The sequence below is a fragment of the Zychaea mexicana genome (assembly GCF_025766255.1).
Source record: "Zychaea mexicana strain RSA 1403 chromosome Unknown BDB00scaffold_53, whole genome shotgun sequence".
NCBI classification, from domain to species: Eukaryota; Fungi; Mucoromycota; class Mucoromycetes; order Mucorales; family Lichtheimiaceae; genus Zychaea; species Zychaea mexicana.
Genome location: NW_026516716.1, coordinates 68,747 through 87,866, shown reverse-complemented (window position 1 = coordinate 87,866; position 19,120 = coordinate 68,747). Strand labels below are relative to the sequence as shown.

At 41.6% G+C, this 19,120-nt stretch overlaps 5 protein-coding genes across 5 annotated transcripts; 4 read left to right on the top strand and 1 right to left on the bottom strand.

Annotated features, from left to right (window-relative positions):
* Positions 1-676: 676 nt before the first annotated feature.
* On the top strand, positions 677-2,423 carry BDB00DRAFT_873890 (uncharacterized protein; the record flags this gene model as incomplete). The annotated part of the gene is made up of 6 exons (XM_053127152.1): positions 677-1,087; positions 1,319-1,463; positions 1,538-1,607; positions 1,758-2,085; positions 2,149-2,269; positions 2,338-2,423. 6 exons carry the CDS (start codon positions 677-679, stop codon positions 2,421-2,423), a joined length of 1,161 nt encoding a protein of 386 aa, XP_052978121.1.
* A 516-nt stretch (positions 2,424-2,939) lies between these two features.
* On the bottom strand, positions 2,940-3,676 carry BDB00DRAFT_940002 (50S ribosomal protein L32; the record flags this gene model as incomplete). Its single annotated transcript, XM_053129336.1, has 2 exons — positions 3,356-3,676; positions 2,940-3,245 (listed from the first exon to the last, which is right to left on the bottom strand). The coding sequence occupies exons 1-2, from the start codon at positions 3,443-3,445 to the stop codon at positions 2,940-2,942; spliced, it is 396 nt and encodes a 131-aa protein (XP_052978120.1). The 5' UTR covers positions 3,446-3,676.
* A 3,908-nt stretch (positions 3,677-7,584) lies between these two features.
* BDB00DRAFT_789177 (uncharacterized protein) lies at positions 7,585-8,159 on the top strand (the record flags this gene model as incomplete). Its single annotated transcript, XM_053120855.1, has 2 exons — positions 7,585-7,842; positions 7,947-8,159. The coding sequence occupies 2 exons, from the start codon at positions 7,585-7,587 to the stop codon at positions 8,157-8,159; spliced, it is 471 nt and encodes a 156-aa protein (XP_052978119.1).
* Positions 8,160-12,481: 4,322 nt separating this feature from the next.
* On the top strand, positions 12,482-13,207 carry BDB00DRAFT_830918 (uncharacterized protein). The gene is made up of 3 exons (XM_053124074.1): positions 12,482-12,700; positions 12,791-12,922; positions 13,025-13,207. Exons 1-3 carry the CDS (start codon positions 12,661-12,663, stop codon positions 13,126-13,128), a joined length of 276 nt encoding a protein of 91 aa, XP_052978118.1. The 5' UTR covers positions 12,482-12,660; the 3' UTR covers positions 13,129-13,207.
* Positions 13,208-15,324: 2,117 nt separating this feature from the next.
* BDB00DRAFT_830915 (uncharacterized protein) lies at positions 15,325-17,849 on the top strand. The gene is made up of 5 exons (XM_053124073.1): positions 15,325-15,354; positions 15,446-15,634; positions 15,752-16,010; positions 16,082-16,248; positions 16,335-17,849. Exons 2-5 carry the CDS (start codon positions 15,508-15,510, stop codon positions 17,561-17,563), a joined length of 1,782 nt encoding a protein of 593 aa, XP_052978117.1. The 5' UTR covers positions 15,325-15,354; positions 15,446-15,507; the 3' UTR covers positions 17,564-17,849.
* Positions 17,850-19,120: the final 1,271 nt, after the last annotated feature.

The window sequence follows — 19,120 nt, the reverse complement described above, 5'->3', positions numbered from 1 at the left end:
GTAGCAATGACGATGGTAGAGCGGAGCAGACTTTTTCTAAAACATACATATCGTACACATCCAGCATTGTATGGCCTTGTGCACTAGAACAATCCAGAAAGAGGAGGCGACTGTGTACCATTATATCATGTATAGAGTACGATGATAATTAAACAAAATAATGATACATACAATGTGATGGCATGCTCCAAGGGACGGCGTTTTGTTTGGGTTCCTTAGCAATCAAAGCAAGCACAACTCCGTCCTGCGGATCCAGCATCCAGCAGCTGCTGAGCCAAAAAGGCGAAAAGGCACCCGACAATTCCAGGGCCACATAATATCAGCGATAAGACAAAAGGATGATGATGCATGAATGGGGTTTGTCCTGCCATGGCTGATTCAAGAAAGTCGTAACGTCACCTAGTTACAGAAAGTGAAATAGAACTTTTGCATGCACCACCCGGCACAATGCTTAAATAAAAAAATTGACGCACTCAAAGAACAGCAAGCGAGAGAAAGAGAGAAAGAGGAAGAAATCAAACTCAAGAGAGCAAAAAGAAAATGTGGGTGAGCGGGTTGTCCCTCCCCCCTTTTGCTTCGTCGGCACACATACTTTCTTTTTTGGTCTTTGTTTTTTTTTACTCTCTCTTCTTCGCTTCCTCACATCTCTGATTGGGATCAACACAACAACACTATTATGCTTACAGCAGCACTATCGTCTCCAACAACCTCACGTCAAATAAGGTCATCGACAGCCACTGAAGAGAACAATAACACATTCCGCTCATCAACAGTTACAACGAGCAACAACAACAACAACAACAACAATAGCAGCAGCAGCAGCAATCACAATGACAGTGCCAGAACTAATAGTGAGAATTGCATCTCAGAAACAAACGAAGATTCACCAACACCACACATTCGCATTGTTCCACATTTGGATTCCCCACGGTCACTCGTCTTCAGTGTGATTGAACGGGATGTGCGGGGAGACACCGTCCTGAAAATCGGACGGTTCACAGAGCGATTCTTATCACCGAACCGGATTACGTTTAGAAGCAAGGTGGTAAGCCGAGGTCACGCTGAAATATGGACTGAAGGCGGCAAGGTATGTGTAGCCATTTTCTACCGGGAGGGAAATTAGCGCGGGAAGTAGGAGCAAATATAAGCCGGGGTGGGGGAGACGCGGCACGAGGAGAATCAAAAGGGCTGTTATTTTGATTCACTATTGGAGGGAAAGACAGAAAGGAAAGAAATACGGGCAATAATTAAAAGAAGGAAGAAGGGAGCTTCAAAGTGATCATCGACATATTCCCTTGACTGATCTGAAATCTGATAGTTCTTTATTCGCGACACACGCTCGTCGTCTGGAACCTTTCTCAACCATGTCCGGTTAAGCGCACCCAACCAAGAGTCAAGGCCCTTCCAGCTCAAGGATGGCGACGTTGTCCAGTTAGGCGTGGACTATCAGGGCGGAACAGAAGGTGAGAGATAGCACTGAACCCTCTTTCTGTTGTTCACGACGATCTAAACAGACCATGCACTGCACTCTCGATAGAGATATATCGAGCCGTCAAAATGCGTCTTGAACTGAACCGAACCTGGCAGCATCAAACAAACACGTTTAGGTGATTATCCGTTCCATTTTGCTACTTCTCTTGACAGTAGCATCATTACTACTGTTACCACTACCATTACGATGAGTTAGTTGGTGAAAGGGCTTTTTATATCAGTGTAAAGTGTGAGAGAGTAACTGATGATCATGTCCCGTGTTTCAGCTTGAATACGTTTCAGTCTTTGCGCAACTTGACTACGCCGCCAAACAACGTCAGTGTACTTGATGCAGCCATGGGTAATGCTGGTGGAGTAACAGCAGCAGCAACAGCAACGGGAGATTTGGCGGATCGCGAAAATATACATATCGAAGACTGCTGCATTTGTCTTTATGCAATTGCGCCGTTCCAAGCCTTATTTGTCGCACCCTGTTCGCACACTTTCCACTTCAAATGCTGCCGACCACTATTGCAGAGCTATCCCGGTTTCCTATGTCCACTTTGTAGAAGCTATGCTGATCTCGATGCAAGCGTGGCAGTAGAGGCTACTGAGGTATGTGTTTGTATGTGTTATACTACAGATGTCTTGGTTATTAACGTACAAACTTTCTTCAAGGTACTCGAAATGTTGAAAAAGCGAGCACAAGAAGAACAAACTACTACCACTGAAGGTGAACCATCCACTTCGTCGCTGCCGCAGGAATCGAAAAGCGCTGAATGTGCCTCCACCTCAGAAGGTAACTAACCCATCTTGTGCCTTTATTTAATCCGGCTATGCGTGCTAAATATCTTGAATCTCAAATAGAGAACACTGTTACTACTACTGCTACTGCTACTGCTACAACTACTGCAGCTGCCGTTGCCGCTACTGCATCCACGTCGTCTTCGTGACCTCGCCCTTATTTTAAATGTTCCCACTACTACATCCTTCTTTTAACTCACAAATAGCATTGTAAATCATTCCTCTGCTCTTATTTTTTTCTTCCATATCACGTTCTTCTCCCCCCACCCCTTTCCTCTTTTCTCCTTTCGGTTTTTCTTCTTTCTCATCCGTATAATCTGATATATACCATGTCTCCCTTCTGTTAAATTGTTTGTTCATCCTTTTCTGATCCTGTTTGCATACGCGTAAAAACACAATATTAAATATAAAGAACACCACTGCGCAAAAGAGAGCTCCGAACTTTTGAAGCAAAAAGTACCGCGCGTGTTTGCGTATGCGTACAATAGCGTTCCCCTTGTGTAGTTGGGTAATGTCGTTGCTGTCGTTGTTGTCGGCTGCTGCTGTTTGGGCCAAAAAGTTACACATTTAAACAAGAGAAAACGCTCAGGAGTAAAAAAATAATTGGAGAAAAGGTTGTTTTTAATTGAGTTGTTGATAACAAATAACACATGCTACAACACAATTTATTCCTGCGATCGGAGACGAGCACCGGCGTTGACAACCTTGACGTTAAGCTGGGCAGCACGCTCAAGAATTTCGACACGCTTCTTGGAAGAGACGTTGTGGGCAACTTCGGCAGCGTAGGTGCGGTTGTGCATCAACAAGAGCTCGAGCTCCTTGACGTTGCTGACGGTGAACTTCAAGAAACCGTTGGGCAACATGTGGCGGGTCTTCTTGGCAGAACCGTAACCAATCTTGGGCATGGGAATCTGGCCCTTGAAACGACGGCGGACGGGACCATCAATACCCTTGGGCTTTCTCCACGATTCCTATATATTGAAATTGAACCCCATTAAATTAAGTATTCCAAATCTTTTTGTATAATATAGATTCGCTGTAATTCACCCCCACAACTTTTTCGTTCTGGTCCTCCACTTACACCAACGCGGGCGAAACGGTCAGACTGGTGGCGCTTGAACTTGGCAGTGCGCTTCTTGACGATCGTGTGCTTAACAGCAGGGGAGACCATGACTTTTAAAATTGGATGGAAAGTATATAGGTATAATTAGTTTTTCTATTTTTTCTTCTGCCATTGTCGATGTATATTTCGTCGTCGTTGCTCTTTGTTGTTGTCTGAAGAGGGGATTGATGGGCTGCAAATGTGTATGGATGTCGTTCGTATGGCGTAGACGGATTGATGTCTACATAGGATGGATTGAATGGATGGATGGCTTACCGTCAATGGATTGATGAAAGAGGGAGATCACAGTATATCGGATTTCCTCTAATTCATTGGAGCTCACTCCCCCAGCGGATCCTCGAATTTCGCTAATGAATTTTTTCTGCCCCTGGGCTCACGTATATATCAGCCTCTCTCCTCCGCTCTTGTTTCTACTGTTCCTGCGAACAACTACGTACAACAAATAGCATCTGCACTGTTGATGCATCTGCTATATATTACTGGCTCCTTTATTCTCATATATTCAATTTGACAGTGATGCAAACTGGCATTCTCAATTAGACTCTATATGTTATTTTTAAAACGACTCACTCGGTTAATTCGTTGCCATGGTAGCCGTTGCTATGTTACCATAAGCATATCATCCGAGAATAGATGATTTTTGCTATCACCCTTTCAGTATTACTTCAGCGGATTCGTTCCATAACTAGTAAATATGAACAACCAACATTATTCTCTAGCCACGGCAAGTCATTGGAAGACAAAAGAGGCATGAACTCGATTGTCACCCAATAAATCAGTAATCCAGAGTTCTCCGCTGACTATTCCTGTAGTATTCTGAATTGTGGATATCAAGTTCAAACGCTGGAAGAGTCATTTGTTTCATTTGCCAAAACGCAGTAAGTTATCACAACAGAATGCGACGAAATATTAATGTGCTCCGTCTTATTATACACTACCAGAATTGTTATACTAGGAAGAGTTGATGATGAATCATTTACTCATGCTATCATAAAAAGAAAGAGCTTACCCCGCAACTTGGATCACTTCACTTATATTTCACATGTCTATATACAAATGTACATAAAAAAGAAACGTCATTTATTTGTTACAAAAGAGCAAACGATCTTATTGGGACTGATATTATGACGCTGAACGGAATCGCGAACAATAGCAGCCGATCTATCACGCCAGTAGGTTGGATTTTGTGGTATACCAAGATAATTCACATGCTTGTGAGGCAAATAATACTTTACAACTTTATCACATGCTAGTGCTTTACATATTAGCTTGGCACAATGTGATACCAAGGAGTCTGTAGTGGGTGTGTTGGTGTTGTTGTGGCTGCCGCTGCTTGGCCTGAAGCAGATTATCACGCGTCTTGGGAATATTCTACATATGAAAAGTATTTTTTTGATATTGGCAATTTTTTTCATTATGTTCTCGCCTTCTCCATAACAAGTGTAATTAAGAGCTGTATTATGTTTTATAAGTCTATTCTATGCTGTCATTGCAATAGTATAAAGTAAATGTAGCTTTTTAGCCTTTTGTTGCATAATGGACTAAAATGGATCGTCGCTCCCCTACCTCTCTTTCTTTGATATTCTCTCCCCCCCCTTAGCCGTTGTAATTACAATCAGCGATTAGTGATACTATTTATTTTGGAGAAAAAAAGGTTTGGCATCTCAATAATGCTTAGATCATGTCTGTAAATAAAAAAGAACACAAGACATGTCTCAATCTCACCGTCGCCCGGTTGACTATGTAATGATCGACCCTTTCATTCTGGACCAAACTTGCTCTGCGTGCATAGACTTGCAGAGATCAACTGCCTATTTCGTCCACAGCTCCAATAGGAAAAAGAATTTCTCATTCTGTTGTGTCTAGACCAACAGAATATATACGTTTTTGTGTGCATAGTAAGTGAGCAGTAGTTATGCCCAAAATATGCCTCTATGCGGTGTGATCTATATGACGCCGGCAACCAGTACGAGTTTAGGCTAGTAATAAAGCGTTGACGAAAAAAAAATATCTGTTATTAGTCGATTGGGAGATCACAATCTTTATTTGTGCTTTGTCTTGTATTGTGTAGCTGCATGCTTAACGCACACATATACTCTCCCTCTTATCTCTTCTATCAGAGTATAATATATAATGATTATCCAGATTGGTCTGGTTGAGGTTGCACTTGTGAGTTCTAGCAGTGATCGGAAATTGATCGAACAATTTTTAAGGTTAAAAGTCTTACAAAGCGCGAAATCAAAACCAGCGGAATTTTTGGGATGAATGAACATGCTGACGTACTTTACTTAGACTTGGAAACAGCATGAATAAGTTGCTTTTACGTAAGCCCGTACACTTGTTCTTTTTGTTTGTGTTAATGTATTTCTATTTTGTTAGGCTCACGAATTATAGCTTCATGTTTTTGCAGAATGTATCTGAACACGCTGTCTGGGTTCTGACTTTATATGAGTACACAACATGCATCGACAAAGAAGAAGGAGTTCCAACGACCTTGAAGCTGAATTAAAAAAATATTTTAGGGTTAATAGTTTGTCAACTTTACGCGATATGACAGACGTGTTCTGCATTGAAAAAGAGGTTCTAAATTAGTTTTTTTTATCCCGCTTGTGCAATCATGGTTCTTTTTATATATGGGATTACGTTTTCTCTTTCTAGTGGCGTGCTGATGACGAGCGATATTACCAAATCATATTTCTTTGGGGCAAGTGTACGCGTCGTCCCTGTAATGCTGATTAAGCGACAGCCAAAACAAACAAGGCAATTTGCTTACGAAGACAAAAAGTAATCACGCGCCACTACTATAATCTGCCACCTTGGCTAAATACTCATAAATTTGTCAGCAATGCACGCGAAAAATAGTCTGGAATCAAGCGTCATGACATATCCTTTTTTTTTGTGCCAAAACTGTTAATGAAAAAGACACACACCTGCATTCATTCTAAAGCGCGTCGGATGCGACATGATGAAATGCTCAACAGGTTGGTCGGCATGAAAGTTAAAAAAGCTTGTTTATGGGGCGGATATGAAAATCATAAAAGTTGGAGTCCGCCCTGGTTGTGTTTATGTTGATGTTGAGAACAAAGAATGCGTGAACGGAGTTGATCAAGTTTGACAAACAACCAATTTTCTTTGTAAGCGGAGGCAGCAGTATTAGAGTAAATAGTGAGATTATGCAATTCGGAATGTTGACACGTAAACATGGTGCTGTGGTGGTTGATCATCCAGCCCCCGCAAACGGAAAGCCAACCACGATTGAGTCATCAGCACGCAATGTGCACCAATGTAGAAAAAATTCGTGTAAAAATCTTCAAGGGGAATATCGGGTGTGCATGTATGCTGCTGGTATTCCCACACGGTGTATAAATTTGGAAAGTACACGCTTGATGGTATAGCCAAGACCTTCTTGCCACTTGTTCCTCCATTGCTTGGCTATAGAAACTCTCTCAAGAAAAAAGTGAAAGAATCAAAAAAAGGAATAGGGGCTTCATGTAAATGCGTGTATGTGTGTTTGTCTACATTAGTCTTGGACCACAACGGATTTCGCCAAGGCATATGGATAAAAACAATAACAACAAACACCTCCCTCTTACTCACTCTTGCTTCTTTTTTTAACATCAAAGGACGCCGCAGCCACACACGTTGTATACAAGCTGATCCATGATGGTGTCCCTGAACCGCAGCAATAACTGCGCGTAGTCACCATGACAACCGTAGCCATAACAATTGTAACCGTAGCAGGCGTAGCCATAGCCACCTTAAATCGAGTATATGTGGGGAAATCAAAATAGGCCGATGCTTGATTTCTTGTCTGTTCAAAAGGAGTATCTCGGGGGGCGACGGAGACCGAGGAGGGGGAATGGGGGGAGTGTTGACGTTGGGGAGTGCCAACGCAAATGGATCCCGACCGTGCTTTTTAGTACGTATACTGTTTGCTTTGAAATTTTTCGGAGTAGTTTGATTATTAAGTTTTCGGCACTTACATTTACGGCTGTGCCGGGGAGCGGGCGACTGCGGCGAACAAGACAGGTGCATGATTACAAAACACCAAAAAACTTATATAAAGAGCGGACCAGTTCTCCAACTTTTTGCTTCCCCCCCCACTTTAACTTCTTTCTACAATTTTCAATCTCTTATCAAACGACACAACAACACGCACATTTTATATAATCAAAGCAATGCTCACAATGCCATCACTTCGACTCTTCAAACCGTTCTCACAACACCATCATCACCATGATCCACAACGCCATCATGATCATCATATCCAAGACGACTGTTCTTGCAGCTGCCACAACAACGACGCAAAATCCTTTTCAGCGCCAGCACGATGGTTATCAAAGCGTATCCGTCGACGATCATCTACTAGCAGCGAACAATCCTACGTATCATACGAAGAAGAACTGACCGAGTTGATGCAAGCATATGAATTTGCTGAGGATGAGGTAAATTCACTGAAAAAAATAAAAAAAAACTTTCTTTGTGTGACGCGCATATAAAAAAGGAGCTGTTGCATTGACATATGCTTTCCCATTACGTTTTCTTATAGCTGGCATATGCTATTGACTCTCAAGGATCTGTTTACTTCGATAACGACAGAGAAACCGCAGAAGAAGCCATCGACGCATGTGTCGACCGATTTCATTTTTTACTATCACGATTGTCCAAGGCTGACTCCATCAAACTGGAAACACAATATGCCGGAGCCATTGCAAGCCTTCATGCACGCCTCAACTCTTTGCCACAATTATCCTATGCATAAGAGAGGTTCCAGACCTCTCTCCCACCCCCTATATCTTTCTTTCCATTGTTGTTATAATTTCCTTGTTTGGAGCTTGCTCCATTTGTGTATTTATCACCCCTCACACTGTCGTCATTGGACCATCGCATCCCATCCCCTCGTACATATATTCCCCTTTACATATACAAAAAAAAACCTGTACATAGCATTACTACGCCACACATGATCTCTATAATTTTTATATTCTACTACTGTTTTAATCTGCTCATCACACCATCGTCATCACCAGCACAATATCATCATCAGTAAAACAAATACATTATGATTTGATTTTTCCCTATGATCACACAATCACAATCTCTATATTGGTCTTTTATTTCGGATTGTCGTTGGATAGAAATATCCTGCTATATTCTAGGAAGGAATTAAAAGGAGTGTGCATACTACGAGCTGATACAACGACTTGTTGCATGAATAAGGTGGATAGTACGAGAATAGATGATCAGCGTGGAAGTATATCATAACATCTCCCACTCATACATTGTGCTTTAATTTTATTACAGTTTATGAAATTCTTGACATGGTATGGATTAAATAAAAGATTGGGACAAAAGGTCAAATCAGCCTTTCAAGGACTTAGTGCCACAGCCACAGATCTCTGGACAATGCTATTATTTTTGCCTATATTTCAATGTGCACGCGCACGAACCTCCTCTGGCTATTGGCAACATGTCCTTATAGGATCCCGAACCACTTTATAGTATATGAAACAACCATCGGATTGGTGCGTATTTACTCATGTTTCGAGGAGGCTACCCGAATAACAAAAAAAACACAACAAGTACATCATCTCTCGAAAAGCTTGATTTCAGATGCCTGATTAGCAAGACCAATAATTGTTGCAGCAGTCCTTGAACGGGATGATCTATACGGAGTATATTACAATTTTTTTGTTATCGTTAGAGATAGCCCACATTCGAAGCATTTGGCTCTTTTCACTTGTGTGGCTCAATTTCCCAAGGTGTAGTATGTACGTAGACGATCTATCCTTTGTTGCTGTATATAATGGTGATGGTCCGTATTCCGGCAAAACGTGCTCCGTATGGATATGACTATACCATCTGATTCATTCACGTTGACAATAGATCGAGCATTATGGGTGCGATAACATCATTTCTTATTATAAAAAACTGAAGTAATGTGGACGTCTTATCGCCTTGGATCTCAGGATCGGGATCCAATATATTTATTACATTTTCTTTGATGACTACTGACAAAGCCATATATCGCACACACAGACTTCAAACTACTTGTTCCATGGGATTCTTTGTTTGGTCGGATTAAAATACATCTCAGCGTGGGTAATTGTGTGATAACCATAAGGATCTGACCGGATTCCTGGTGTCGACAGTATAACGACGATCCGTCCGTGAAAGCCAAATTTGGCTCTCCGCCCCCTTCTTCCTCGGATGAAAGTCTTATATTTTCACACACAAGCACATGCATACAGTTTATCTATACTGCGAAGCGACCTACTTTTTGGAGTAACTTTTTGTAGTCGAGCAATATACGCGCATGGGTGTTCGCATGACAGATCTGCAGATAGATGATGGTGCTATCATCTATAATCTACCATATAGCTAGTGCTGCTGCTTTATGATTATTACAGACATAGCTCCCATTATTAAGAAATCAACCAGAAGTAATGCATGTGTGTTAGCAGAAAAATTCCTGTAAAAAGCTTTGAAACCTTTAAACTTTGGTTTTTATTGAGCTCCCGAGATATGCTTGTTTCCAACAAATCGAAATGCCCCCTGATTTCTTTGTTTCTGGATTTAGCTTCGGACCCAGCTCTAAGAGAAGCAGGATAAAGGTTTTATCCGTAGCGTTGGGGTAGTAAAATTCAGCGTTGGCAATACTCACGTTGACCATTTTTCACGGACAGTGAGAATGTACATATTCACGCGTGAATAGACCTTCCTATACTTATAAATGGACTCTGGAGCCTTTGCTTTCTCTCTCTTTTGCTCTCCCTCAAGCATTTCCAATTAATGAAGGTTTATTCACGCTGGAATATTCACGTACATTTTTCACTTTTACACGGCGTGATTATCAGCTCTCCGAATATTCACGGTGAATAATCCAACACTGGTAAAATTGGTGACAAATGGTTTTACGGTAGACCGACTGGATCCGTTCCTTGACACTGCGATATTAGAAACCGTGTGTTTGTACACATGTATATTGGCACCACCACCAATTTTATTCGTGATACATAGCGCGAAAAATAAAGACAGGTACGGTACACGACCCCAGGTTTTAGAAAATCATACATTCAAATAGGAATATAAAAACGTATATGTTGAACGGTCACTTGATGCCTATAACACTTCTATGCATGCACAACAATTATGTTGGAGCCCCTTTCCGTATTTTGCTTATGTTTGCAACAGCAGATTCTTTCCAGTTTTAACAAGAAGGTTAAAGCTATTACTACCACCACATAGCATGTTGTTGAAGAGCTTTTATTAAACGTGCGTGTCATCCGTTTATGCACTGATAATGCTTCAAATTAATCCACGCACGGGAACGCTTTTAACTCTTTCGAATTTGACGCACGTCGCTTTGAATGTTTGCCCAATTTCCATGAGTGAAGTCAGCATAGGCATACGTCCTACTTATAATCTTTACTCTGATAAGCCACTGCATGGCTATATATAATATAACTTCGCATAAAGAGCTGCTCCAGCATTCTACACCATGGACACAATTAATGTCTATCGCATTGAATCGTAACATGGTATTGTCACTTTTTATTCAATAGATTACGCCTCTATGAATTAAATAGCTTGAGAGTAAGGTTCTAGAGTTAATATGTAATGCGTCATAGAATTAAACTTTGCCGTTCCCGATATCAATACTTATTATACATATATGTTCTTGATTTAACGCCGGCCGTAAATCTCTAAAAGCAATTGTGCATCCTGTACCGTTGCTGCTGATATCACACTACACTTGCTACAGCAAGAAGCTGTCAACAGAAGGACACAGTAGAATAATTCTACGTTTTTTGGCACAGCACTTGAAGATAATTTCTTTATGCACTTCGTCGTTTCCAAAATTTCATGGATATGGATTTTGTGAAGCTCTTTTGATTCCATGTATGTATAACCTTCTCGAATCATAGATGATATACAGATACTTTTGACGATATCTGTATTTAGTAAGATAGAGAAACTCCTAATGATATGTCAGCTTCAATATTCAAGCGGTAAAACTGATAAGGCCCTTTAAAAAATGATTTAACTATTTTATGTCACCATAGCGCGAAGTAAATCGTATTGTTGAAACTGAATAATATAACGCTTATTGAACAGACTGTTGAGAGTAGTAAACCGACTTATTTTTCCAAGTACAATAACCGAGTGTTTCATATATCATGTACTACGATTGCTTTCTGAAGCGCAATTCAATTTTCGTGGTCATTATTTGGTGTACGGAATTCTGAAGGGCGGTGTGTCTTTATGTTTAACTGTACAGGCTCATCGAAAAAATATGATGATACAGATGATGGAGCACACGGAACAAAGCATGTATGTGTACAGGAATATCAAACTCTTATCTACCTGTTTGCTGATGATGAAGGGCGGACTACAGGCGCTACTATGCTATGACTACTCCAGAACAACAAGAAACATGCAAACCGAGTTTAAAAGTAGGTTATCATGTACCGGAAGTACAGTAAAATAGGTCCGAAAATCAACGCTTTATAGCACCTTGTTGAGAAGTTCTAGAGCCATTGAAGCCTTTGGAACTTAGGGACTTCTTTAAGAAGCAATTTTACATATTATGCATAGTTCAGTCTGTGAACTAGTTCGTTACTACATCGCGCAGTATATATAAGTGGAAAATTGAGTACCTGCTCTCGACAAGGTATGGTAGTGCTCTTGTTCCTTTTATTAGATTTTTGATGATGTGAACATAATATAGAAGGTTTAAATAATACAGATAATAATGGCTCCATATTGCTCAATAAACTGGTTACCTATCTCACTTTAGTCTTCAGCAAGAAGGCACGAGAAGGATTTATTTTAATTGCTGCCAACTGCTGCTAGAAGCTTTGAAAGTGGCGGTATCCTTAATACATGGCAGGTTTAGCTAGCTTGTTTTCTTCTTATACACAACTGTTGGTGAAAGTGCAGTGATATTTACATTCTTTATAGCGCAAAGTGTATTGCTTCTTGCGGGTCATTCTCGACGACTAGGCGACCTATGATATTAAAAATTATGGTCTATTTTAACTTCCTACAGCACCGTCAATTTGGTACCCCACCATCCAGAGCGTCCCATTTTCTCCTCTCTCTCGCTTCTAATTTTTTGGTCACGAATCGACTTAACACATTCTCTTGGTATACTTCGCAATCAACGTTACTAAGTTTCTCTCAACTTGGACTAACGTCGTTTTTTTACCAGTGTATCAAGGAAAACGCGTTGTTGAAATTAAGAGGAGTGTGTTGCTGAAATGGTTTTTTCGAGAAGAGGCTGCTTTAAATGTGGAAACGGTAATAATGATCTTGTTATACTTTCGAAAAGACTTGTTGTTACTGTTGTTGTTGACGTTTCTCTTTTTATTTTCTATACAATATTATCAGTGGGTCACTTTGCTGACGTGTGCCCAGAGCCAGAGCGATTGTGCTACAATTGCAAGCAGCCAGGACACGAATCGAGCCAGTGTCCCCAGCCTAGAACGACTGACGCAAAGCAATGCTATACCTGCGGCGGTGGTAAGTTCGCCCTATTGTTCGGCGGGCTCACAAAAAGAAAATCATGTCTTACCGCATGAAGCATGAAACGTTGAAAATTGATTTACTTTTCGTTAATAACAGTTGGACATATCCAGTCTGACTGCCCTTCTGCGCGTAACGGTTCAAGCGGTGAAGGTCGTTGTTACAACTGTGGCAATGTCGTAAGTACATTTCCTTTATACTAAGATCGCCAGGAAACACGGGTCAGCTCAGTTTGTTGTTGGCAATTAAAATGATATAGGGTCACCTCGCACGGAATTGCAATAGTGTGAACATGCGTCCCCGTCGTGGACGAGGTGGATTCCGCGGTGCTAGTCGCGGCGGACGCGGACGTGGCGGTATGAGCCGTGGTAGTGGAGGTCGAGTTGTGTGCTACAATTGTGGAGGTAATTATCCAAGATGATGTGGAATTGATTTCTCCCTTTTTTAAACGAGATTCGGTTGCATGTAGGATATAACCATTTTGCACGCGATTGTCAAGCAAACAGCATCAAGTGCTACAGCTGTGGCAAGTTTGGACATATCTCACGTGATTGCCCTACAGCAGACGACGAAACGAACGAAAAGCCTGTCAAGGTATGCTACCGCTGTCGCGAACCCGGCCATATTTCTCGCGACTGTCCCACACAACAGACGAATGGCCAGGAGGAAGACGAAGAAACAGACGAATCGTCTGTGGAATCGTCATCCGACGACTCTTCATAAATTGCAAAGCAACACCTATTGTCACTCTCTTTTGACCTATATTTTATGTTTCCTCTCCACTTTCACCGCCACCCCTATCTCACTCTTCAATCCTCACTCTTCTCCGTGTGCCTCCTACTCTTTATTCAGATCCATCTCAATTCTTTTATATCGTAAAACCAACCCTCGAAACATTTTCGATGTAGTAGCGTGCATCTTGTCTTGCTAGTGAATTCATATTTTATGCAGGGTTGGGGAGGGTGGTTTGGCGAGGAGGTAGAAGGGAAGGCTGTAATTTAGGGAGTGACTATCAAGTGAGCGATAAAGCAATGTACCAATCAGTCAGTGGTCGAAAGCCCGGTTTACAGAAGCCCTTCTTAAACTCGACATGCAATGCAGAGCTGAAAGCTAAACGAAGAGATGTAATTATTAAGCAGTGTCATGTACATACAACAGCCGGTACCTTCCTTAAAACATAAGTCGCACATTTTACCTTCTCCTTAAGCAAGTTTTCCCGTTATCCAGTGTCAAAGTACGTGGCTAAAAAGGGCTTCTTATGTTTTCTACGGCAACTCCTTTTTCTCTTTCTTTTTCTCTTCCTTTCCAACACTGAACGCGGGAATAAAGAAAACAAGCGAGAAAACGCCATATCTGTTATACTTTTTTTGTGATGCCTACCTCGTGAGTTTCGCCTGGCGACAACAAGTATAAACAACATATCGACCACAGCGACCTACTATCCAAACACAACCTTTTCAGTTATGTATGCTGGCCAAGAACTTCGATCAACAGACAGGCCGATATTTGGATCTTCTGCGCTCACCATCGCCGATACAGTGTATATCTATGGCGGATACTATGCGATGCCACCATGGAACATGGAAGCACTGTGGTCAATCTCAAGCGCGATTGATCCATCAACCTTTACCCAGCTACCTACGAACCCATACGCTTCACCCACTGTTATCTACGGTCAAATGCTAACCTTCAACAACAGCCTCTATACTTTTGGTGGACACAACCCAATCAACGTAAGCGACTCGCTTCCTCCAGAGCCACTTCGATACTATCGGCTGTCGCTCGATACTTTGACATGGACCCCTCTTCAAAAACAATCAGTGCAAGGGATACCATTGGAGCGGTATTACCATTCCACAGTGGCCTATCAAAACAGAGCATATTTGTTTGGCGGCATGAATATAACAGGGCCACTTGACCAGCAGGATAACTACTTTTGGGTGTACCATTTTTTAACCGACAGTTGGCAGAAAATGTCACTTACACCCTCGTACGTGGCTCCTCGATGTGGCCACACTGCTCATATGCTGAGGTGAGTGAGCTATATCACAGTAGCTAGTAAGAGAAGAAAACGTCTTGATTCTTACCTAATCATTTTGCTTTCGTTCATGTTGGAATTAAAGTGACGGACAAATGGTTTTGTTAGGAGGATACCGTTGTGTTGGCAATTACACCAGCAACCCGATTATAGAGAAAACACTATTCCCGATGGATCAGGCGTCTGTCTATAGTACCCTCACTGCCGAGTGGCGGAATCAATCGCTCGGGGACCCATTATCCCTGACGCACGGACACATCATAGCGCTGTCACGAGTAAGCCACCTATCATCACTTGAAACAGCAACCGAAAAAATCAACATGTTTGTATTGTATTAATAGATCTTGTAATATTGTAATAGCTGATGATGATTTAATTGTCATATGTGGAGGTATGTGTATGGATTATGGGTTATGATACAGAAGCATTAATATGCATAAAAAATGGAGCTACTTCATCATTATTGCTAACCCTACTATTAGGGCAAGATGGCGCTGCACAGCCTTTTCAAATATACATTTCCTCGCTGGGGAATGCACAGGCGATGACAGCTGTATTGGATACACAGAAATGGATATGGAAAATTCCGGTCGCTTCACCCAACCAACCCTTTCCACGATCTTTTGCTGCTGCATTGCTCGTAAATAAATCACAGATGGTATTTGGCTTTGGTAAGAGAGAAAAAGAGATTTTGTTGACTAATCTCTCTATATCGTATACATCGAATTTGGTATATACTTATATACTGTTGCTCGCTGCTGTTTTCCACAATAAAAACGTAATAATAGGTCTAAACTATCAGACGATATATGACGGCCTCTACGTATTTGATTCAATACAAGGAAAATGGCTAGGACAAGCTATTGATGAAGAGCCGGTACATCGTACAGAGCAAATGTGTGTTGCATTTGTGAGCATGATGATCGTTTTTGGCGTTGTCAGTGGGGTGCTACTTCTTTTGGGATGCTACACGCTAGCAAGACTACGTTTTTCTTTCCGTTTCCGAAATGTGGCAAAGCGAATCAAAGTGTTACTTTGGAGTCCACGGTAAAACGATATTTAATGACACTTTTTCACACTTTCATGTTATACTAACAAGAGTTTTATATCTGTGTTAGCGCTGGAGAACCCTTTTGGGCAGAAATCACGCGGACACTTTGTGGATTATTATTCTTTGCCATATTTACTGCGGTAGTAGTGATAATTGTACTCCAAATTCGAAACAGTCCAATTATTGACGAGAAGTATTACACACATAATAAGGACTACACCATCGACGTCCCTGGTATATACCATTATGCTTACGTACAAGAATAGAATATTGTATATTTATCAATGGTTTTAACGGCATTTGCTTATCAATGTCCATAGATATCCGCTTTTGTTTTGATGGATGGTCTCCCGGGGAAAGCCCAATCGTTCACTGTTCCACTGATTATGGCACACCTTGCTCACAGTTTATGGTCAACATGACAACCAATATTGAAACAGGGCTAAACTACTACGGCGATCCGCTCACATGTTTCTTATTTCGAGCACCACCGTCGGTCAACTTTCGGCTTGGACGGACAAGCGACCGTCATGGCCAAGGCTCATACCTAAAGTTCCATTACTATGGAGAGCCGCCTGATAGCAATGTGTCGCGAGTACATGTTGCTTTTTATCACAAGCTCCACGATCCTAATCTTCCCGTGTATCACGTTCTGGATGATGATCCGAATTTTCAATGGTACGGGCCCGAAGAGAACGCCGAGTTTCAGTCGACCGAGCAAGAGAATTTAAGGACGAAAAATGCATACGACCTGGAAGCAGACAAGGTTACTATCAGTAGCTATGAGCTCATTGAGCGACAAGATATAAAGACAGACAACGTATGGAACTATGCAGGGGTAGGCACCATCCGACAATCACAGTATAATATAAATTGCGGAGCCATGACTGAGCCGGATAACGCACGCTTTCTCAGTGATCCCCAGCCTCTGGGAGCCTTGCATGTCTTTCCTAAAGATTATCAAGTGACAGTGATGCGTGAGCAGCGAGCATTCACGCTTGTGAACGGCATGGGAGTCGTTGGTGGTATCTTCGGTCTGATTATTGGATTACAGGCATGCTTATTTGGATATCGTCCAAGATCTCCCTGGGGCGTTGTCCATCGTTGGTCCATAGGCCAGTTGCGTCGGTCATTGCTGGACGGTTTAAAAAGGAAATTTCCAGAAGCGGTCAATGTGCCTATCGTACATCCAGTGCACCGTCGGTTTTCAATTGCTGTCGCACGTTCACATAAAAATAAGAAGATCGAGGACGACAACGACGAGCATCTAAAATTACCAAAGCGTTCAAACACAGAGCCGGCTAGTTGGCAAAAGAGTAAAATGGAGCCCACAATCCATCAAAAGCAGTTCTTTGCGAGCGATGAATACGAAGATGAAACAGCTGCCGGTAATGATAGCGAAGAAGACGAGGCAAGCCGTATGGCAAAGTTAGAAGAGCGGTTGCACGTGTTTGAGCTACTGTTTCAGGCTTATTATATAAATGATGAAGTATTCCAGTCTCTAGCATTTGCTCTCAAATCCATAATACCATCTGCCCCCGAGCCATGAATAGGCGTGATCAGCATCCCTTGGATGCTCCAAGATAAGCCGCTATTCCGCCATCGTTACTATCTCCACCGTCATTCTTCCTGTAATATACAACTTTCGAAACGATCAACACTGTTGCTCATTCTGTACACCACCCTATCTACATATGTTTTACCTTCCCTACACATCGTTTTTTCCTCATCAGATACATTCAGTTTCCGTCTTTAATCTCCTAACGAGTCTTATAATAAACTGTTACCTTTCTCAAAAATTATAAAAGTTTCTCGTGAATAAAAAGACCAGTGCATTGAAAAACTTTGTCTACGTATAAAATTAAATTTGGCTCGTGTTATTGCGATGGACACGTTATGGATGATGCTGTTGCTGCATTGTTGGCGAGGTATAATAATTGTTGTTGTTTTCTCCTTTAGTAGTGGCGACAGGGTTATCGTCACTGGACATGGCAGCATGGTCCTCCAAAGTCCAAGCATCTTCTTGAATAGGTGGTAAGCTTCACTTATAAAAATCATCACGATCCCCACGTTTCATAAAAGAGATTGTCAAACCGTTATAAATTGCGCTGATGAAATTGGCAGCGGCCGTTTCTTGATCGTCAGCTAAGAAAAGAAGGTCATATCGAGTATCAATAGTATTGCTGGGTACGCTTCACATATAAAAATCATCATGATCCCCAGGTTTCATACTCTTTTTATATCGCCGGTTCTTTGTTCCATTAAAGCGCACAGACCCGTCGCCGACAATTGTTGGATCAGAGCGGAGCACGGCAAGCGGAGCCGCATAGTGAAACAAACATATACGCACCATAAGAAAAAGACACTAGCATGACAGTCGTCAGACTACAACGATAATTATCATCAAGGCACTTCTTCACATTGCTGCAGTTCACTGGCTCCTTAGGGCAGTAGTGACAACAAAATTTCTAAGCTCCGTCATTTTGTTTATCGGGCTCATAAAAAAAAAGAATCGACTGCGCGTTTTGCCCTTTATTCTTTTCTTTAGTCTTCATATTCATCTTTGTGCATTTGCAGTGTTTCTTTCATTATCACTTTTTACCTTTCTTTTTTTTTTTCCAGGACGAATGTCCCTGTGGGTGTACATAGTTGAAGGGAGCTAGTCGTGCACGACTGGCTCTTATTCATCTTTGTACATTTGCAGTGTTTCTTTCATTATCACTTTTTACCTTTCTTTTTTTTTTATCTAGGACGAGGGGCCCTGTGGGTGTACTTAGTTGAAGGGAGCTAGTCGTGCACGACTGGCTCTTATTCATCTTTGTGCATTTGCAATGTGGGTGTATAAAGATGCAGGGAGCTAGTCGTGCACGACTGGCTCTTATTCATCTTTGTGCATTTGCAGTGTTTCTTTCATTATCACTTTTTACCTTTCTTCTTTTTTTTTTAACCAGGACGAATGTCCCTGTGGGTGTACATAGTTGAAGGGAGCTAGTCGTGCACGACTGGCTCTTATTCATCTTTGTACATTTGCAGTGTTTCTTTCATTATCACTTTTTACCTTTCTTTTTTTTTATCCCGGACGAGGGCCCTGTGGGTGTACATAGTT